This window comes from Phoenix dactylifera, chromosome 4, assembly GCF_009389715.1.
Source record: "Phoenix dactylifera cultivar Barhee BC4 chromosome 4, palm_55x_up_171113_PBpolish2nd_filt_p, whole genome shotgun sequence".
In the NCBI taxonomy this organism is placed as follows: Eukaryota; Viridiplantae; Streptophyta; class Magnoliopsida; order Arecales; family Arecaceae; genus Phoenix; species Phoenix dactylifera.
In genome coordinates, this window is record NC_052395.1 from 25961817 (window position 1) to 25967680 (window position 5864).

At 43.6% G+C, this 5864-nt stretch overlaps 1 protein-coding gene and 1 long non-coding RNA gene across 2 annotated transcripts; both read right to left on the minus strand.

The window, feature by feature from the left end:
* Positions 1-1117: 1117 nt before the first annotated feature.
* LOC103717622 (ATP synthase gamma chain 1, chloroplastic) lies at positions 1118-2620 on the minus strand. Its single transcript, XM_008806081.4, is given in 2 exon segments — positions 1118-1770; positions 1772-2620. Coding segments are annotated over 2 exon segments (1125 nt in total). The 5' UTR covers positions 2494-2620; the 3' UTR covers positions 1118-1367.
* Positions 2621-3485: 865 nt separating this feature from the next.
* LOC103721696 lies at positions 3486-4628 on the minus strand. Its single transcript, XR_005511737.1, has 2 exons — positions 4153-4628; positions 3486-3895 (listed from the first exon to the last, which is right to left on the minus strand). It is a non-coding gene; the product is annotated as an uncharacterized LOC103721696 (long non-coding RNA).
* Between the last annotated feature and the right edge of the window lie 1236 nt (positions 4629-5864).

Sequence of the window (5864 nt, forward strand, 5' to 3'; positions counted from 1 at the left end):
TTAATATTCAGACAAGTTAGTTCCTTTTTTCGCTTTTCCAGTCATGTTTTATGATATCCTGTTCCTCTTCACACTAGACAAGATAATTAAAACAGAATAAGACAAAGAGCAACAGATCAAAGCTAAATTGCAAAGAAGTTTAGAAAATGGCTGTGGAAAATGGATAAAATTAGCTCTTATGAAATTTATTTTTAAAAAAAACACAAAACCCCTTTGTAACTTATCAACTTACAATATTATTGCACCAGTTTTATTCCACGTCTCTGGCTAAAGTCCTTCCAACCTTGTATGGTTTCCTTGTTTCATAGTTCTTTCACATGTTGTTTTATCATGTAATATGAGAAAAAATACCACTACCAAGAAGAGCTGTAATCCAGCCTTCTTATTTTAGGCTGTTGGTACCAAAAGAGAAGCCCAATCCATAGTCAAGGACAGGTATTATGTAAATTTACATCTACCCATGCAATTTAGCTAAATCTGTCCTTCCCAATCCTCATCATAAACCACAAAAATTTAATAGAAATTGTCAGTATGCTCTCCTAGTTTCACCTTACAAACAAGTCGGGACTCCCTTTCTTCTTTTTTGTTCCTATGCAGTCATGGATGTAGAAGCAGTGTTCTTCCATAATTTGATCATAAATCCTTGCAACTCCGCCTGAAATCTGAAGCCCAACTTTAGTTTCAGATTGGAATCTATTTTCAAGTAACTTAGGTTCCATGATATTGTGATATTGACTATATAATAGATAGAACATCGATTCAAGTTCTATAGGCAATGACAGTCTGAATAGAACTCCCAGAAAGAACCATTACAGATAAAAAAAAGAAATCAATCTCAGATATAAAATATCAGAGCAAGTGTTGGTTTCTAGTTGGTAATTGCATATTAAAAATTATAATATATGTTCACAGGGCAAAGATATACCTGTTCAAAATAAAAGAAAAGCATAAAGGAATGGTGAAAACTGACAGTGCTTCGGAATCACAGGCCTGCATCACATTGAAGGCTCAACAATGTCAGACAGTCTAAATTCACCACCAATTAAGTTAAATCATGGAACATTCTTGTAACTTATCGATACGTGATGACTGACATAATCAACAAATCCAAGGAGCCTACAAAACTGTAACCATGTATTAAAGATATAGACAAAATATGAAAAAGAAATAGAAGAGAATACAATGATACTTGGATGATGCAATCTCCATTAGAATCCACAATTCTTGTCCTCTCAACTTCTACCATCACATATAATCATTTTTAAAACAGGCTTAGAGGAATGAATTTGAGAATGCCCGCCAAAAATAAGACTTAGCAGCGGAAACAAAAGAAGAGCCAAAAGAAGAATCCCAGAAGCCAAACCAAACTATGTGAGGGCCTCGGCACCAGCAACAATCTCCAAGATCTCCCCAGTAATTTTGGCCTGCCGCTCCCTGTTGTAGGTCATCGACAGGCTCCGCTTCAGCTCAATGGCATTGTCGGTCGCATTGCTCATGGCGCTCATCCTCGCGGCAAGCTCGCTCGCCAGCGACTCCTGCAAGGCCCTGAGAATCTGGCTGTTGAGGTACAGTGGCAGCAGCGCATCAAGTATTTGAACTGGGTCCTGCTCGAATTGAAGGATGGGCGAGAAGGCCGGTGTTGGGGTGCGAACAGTCTCGCGCTCGACCGTCAGCTTCCCCTCCTTGGTGGTGAGCCGGAAGAGCTCGTCCTCGGCGGCATCGATGCACACGCTATTGACATCGCAAATTTTGCCCTTCGGGGAGGGGGGGGAGGGTGTGGATCACAGGGTCGGACTTGACGAGGGAGACGAATTTAGTATAGAGGAGCTCCACCTTGTCGACCTCCTCGCTAACGAAGAGGGAGAATACGTCATCGGCGATGGCATGAGCTTCTTTGGTGGTGGGGAGACTGCCGCCCTCGAGGAAGCGGTCGACGGGGATGTAGGGGCGGCGCTGGAAGTAGCTGTTGCCCTTCTTGCCGACGCTGATGACGGTGTAGTCGAGGCCGAGCTGCTTGAGATCGGCGATGCGGGACTCGGCCTTCTTGATGATGTTGTTGTTGAAGCCGCCGCAGAGGCCGCGGTCGCCGGTGACGACGACGAGGGCGATCTTCTTGACGGGGCGGACCTTGGTGAGGGGGACGTCGATGTCCTCGTTCTGGAGCTGCTCGTTGATGTTGTAGAGGACCTCGACGAGGGTCTCGGAGAAGGGGCGGCCGCTGACGACGGCCTCCTGGGCGCGGCGGACCTTGGCGGCGGCGACGAGCTTCATGGCCTCGGTGATCTTCTGAGTGTTCTTCACGGAGTCGATCCGCTCGCGGAGCTCGCGGAGGCCGCAGTGCGGGGAGCTCGACGGCACGCGGTGCGAGGAGGGCGAAGGGGACGCCAGGAAGAAGCGGGAGGGGGCGATGAGGGAGCGGGAAGAAAGGGAATCGAAATCGGGGAGAATAGAGGGTTTGGGGGATGCCCACGCTGTGAGATTGGAGTAGGACATGGTGTTAGAGCTTTCGGAGACCTCCCATTCTCTTTGTGAAAGTTGAGCGTTGAGGAGGGGGGGTGCAATGGGTGCGAGTTTCTCTGTGCTTGGGTCGGGGCTGTTTGCGCTTTTTGTTCCGTGTCTTTGGCTTGGTTGGCTGGAAGAGAGGAAGTGGGGAAGAGGCAAGGAGTGGTGGGTTGGGTTTGGGTTCGGATTCGGGTTCGGGTTCGGAATAAGGGATTTGACCGTTGGGAGGATGTAGGTCTGTCGAGGTTTTCATGATTTTTTGGGAATGCAGGTTGTGGCGGAGGAAATTTGGGACTCCCGTTCTGCTTTTACAACACTTAGGACCATATCCATATCCTAAGAACTCTTATTTTCTGGCTTGTTTAGGTAAACTTTGATAATAATGTTAGCAAAATTTGAGGCAGCAAAGTTGCAGGATTTATCATCAGAGATCAGAAGGTCTGATTGGTAGCGGTCGGAGGTAGGGCTGGAAGTGGGCCGGGCCGGGTCGGGCCAAACCCCTACCCAAGCCCGGCCCGAATTTTTTTTCCGGGCTTCGGGCCGGGCCGGGGCCCGAAAAATTTTTAAGGAACAAGGCCCGAGCCCGGCCCGAGCCCGGTCCGAGCCCATTTGGGCCGGCTCAGTTGGGCCCTAACCTGGGCCGGCCCGTTTGGGCCAGCTCGTTTGGGCCAGCCCGATCCCGAGCCCGGCCCGATCCCCAGCCCGGCCCGATCCCGAGCCCGGCCAGCCCGTTTGGGTCATAGCATATCCTCCTTTGTGTTTTCTGGCTTTTTCTGATGTTTCATTCTCACCTGCTTCCTTATATTACTAACAGCATTTTTTGTTTGAAGCAGCAATCATGCAAGACATGCAAACAAGTTCATGCTATTCTTGAACAAAGAGAACTTAAAATATCCTCTCTTGTTTCATTAGAAAAGTGAGCAACTGATTGGCTTTGTGATTATTATACTTTAATTAAAAGCAGATATCCCAGAGAGTCCAGATAAGCAAATATGTAGGCAATGATAAGAAGTAACATCTGTCAGTCAAAGTGAACCATCTGACTTCCAATACTTGTTAGATTTAGACAAACCTATTGGTAGCAACATATGGAGATACATATTGATGCCAACTTCTACCTTAAACAGAGAGACAGAAGCACAATAAAGCATAGAAGATGAACCTTATTCAACAAAAATATTGCATATGCTGCTCTTGTAGAATCTTGGCCTTCCAGAAAGAGTGGAAATTCTGTAGGCTTTACATTCATGCCCATAAGAATTGGATTTGCTGACAAATCTGATGATATAGACTCAACTGAAGGAGCATAGTCATGAATATATGAACGTGAGCCTCCCAAGCGCAAAGGATATCGTAGAGGAACATCAAGGTACGATGCAATAAGCAATACAGCCTGCAAAGCAAGGAAGAAAATAAATAACAAGCCGACCCTGATATCTCTACCTGCTTACCATGATAGCTCTACAAAGTGAGACTCTTGAGCATGACGTGTTTTGCTACACAACTACATGCAAAATTTCAAAATCACATGAACTTTAATACAACTTGAACTCAAATTTAAGAGAGATGAGCAGAAGACAAATGCATATTCAGTTGTCAGGCCATGTCAGCTACGTAAATTTTTCAAAAAGAAAAGAAACGAAAACTTACATGTGCAACATAACCAAGAACAGTTGCAGAGCTCTGAACCTCCTTCTTGCCACTGAAAAAGCTAATCTGTTTTAATGGGCGTGCAGGTAGTTGCAGACCTAAAATTGTTAAAGGCGACAGTTGTGGAGGTTTAGATACATTTGGAGAGCGTGATGAAATAGAATCTCCTGAGAAATATTTGTTTCATCTCAGTATACACTCCAGAAACCAAGAAAGAGCAATAATATGAAAGATATTAAAAATGAAACATTGATCAATAACAATTATTCGGACATAACATTGTGGCAACCCATTGTGCCAATAGAAAATGGTTTCCTTATTGGACATTCTAAAATCACTTGAAGACCAAACCTGCCACCCAATTTTCTGCTCTCCTGGAACTACAGCTGGTTCCATGGTTCATCATAAAGTCACTGAAGCAACCCAGCAATGGATAATAGTGCACTTACCTTTAAAGAACCACAAAGAAACAGTAGATATACAGAATGACAGATCGGAGCATCCTACAATGGTAAGTATCATTCTATAATGTCTTCTTAGTGAACTCATAGATAACCAAGAAAAAAATCTACAATGTATATAATGTTATCTCAAGAGGTGGATATGACATCAAGGAGATAACACAGCATATAATACATAAGTCAACATCAAGTCCTCCATAATTTTCTGCATTAATTTTCTACAATATATCATCAATCCTAGAATATCTCATTACATGTCACACTCAATCAAATGCATTGGCACAACATATAATACATAATTTTCATTTGCCCTGGCCAATCAAATGTTTTCCTTAATACAGTTACTATCAAGTAAATGAAAAATTCATCGGTGGAAAAAGGTAAGTAAGAGCACATCAAGAAAAAGAAACATTTTGCCAAAAATATGAAGGAAAACTACACTTCTCAAGAAAAAAAAGGACATGCTTAAGGAAGCATGATGAGTGACATTAAGACAGCCAACTACTATTATAACAATAAAAGCTTCATGATGCCGGACCAAATTTTAAATGGAAGAAGGAGAAGAGGGGAAGAGAAGGAGGAAGAAGAAGAGAAGAAGGAGAAGGGAGGAGAAGAGAAGAAGAGGAAACGTGGGGGAAAGAAATCTTTAATTCTTCATTAAAACCCTAATCAACATAAAGTTCCCTTTAAATAGGGCCCCATAAGAACAATTAAAATAAACCCCTTACATAAAATAATTCCCCACAAATAAGCCCTAAAATGCAAATAAGCCCAGAATAAAATAAACCCCAAATAAATCCTAAAACACAAATAAACCCAGAAATAACAATAAGCAAATATGCAAATAAAATGGGGACCTAGCTGATGTCCCCATCAACTCCTCCCAGGTGAGAAAAACTCGACCCCGTCGAGTGTAAATCGGGTCGGCTGTCGTACTGCTCCAGAAGGTCCGGGTCAAGGCGCTGCAACTCAGCTCGCGAAATCCACGACACATCTGATTCGGGTCGACCTTTCCACCGAACAAGGTAACGTTGGTAGCTTCCTCTCCTGGTAGATATAACCTGCTCATCTAATATATGTTCTATGTGTTCTCTGCGTGCATGAAACTGTGGAGGTGGAGGCTCACTAGCAGGTGCTAGAGCAGGGTGATCAACAACAGTGGATGTATCAACAAAAGGGTCAGAAGGAATGAATGTTGATTTCTTGTATGGGACTAAATCTTCAATATTAAATGTCGCACTAATCCCATAG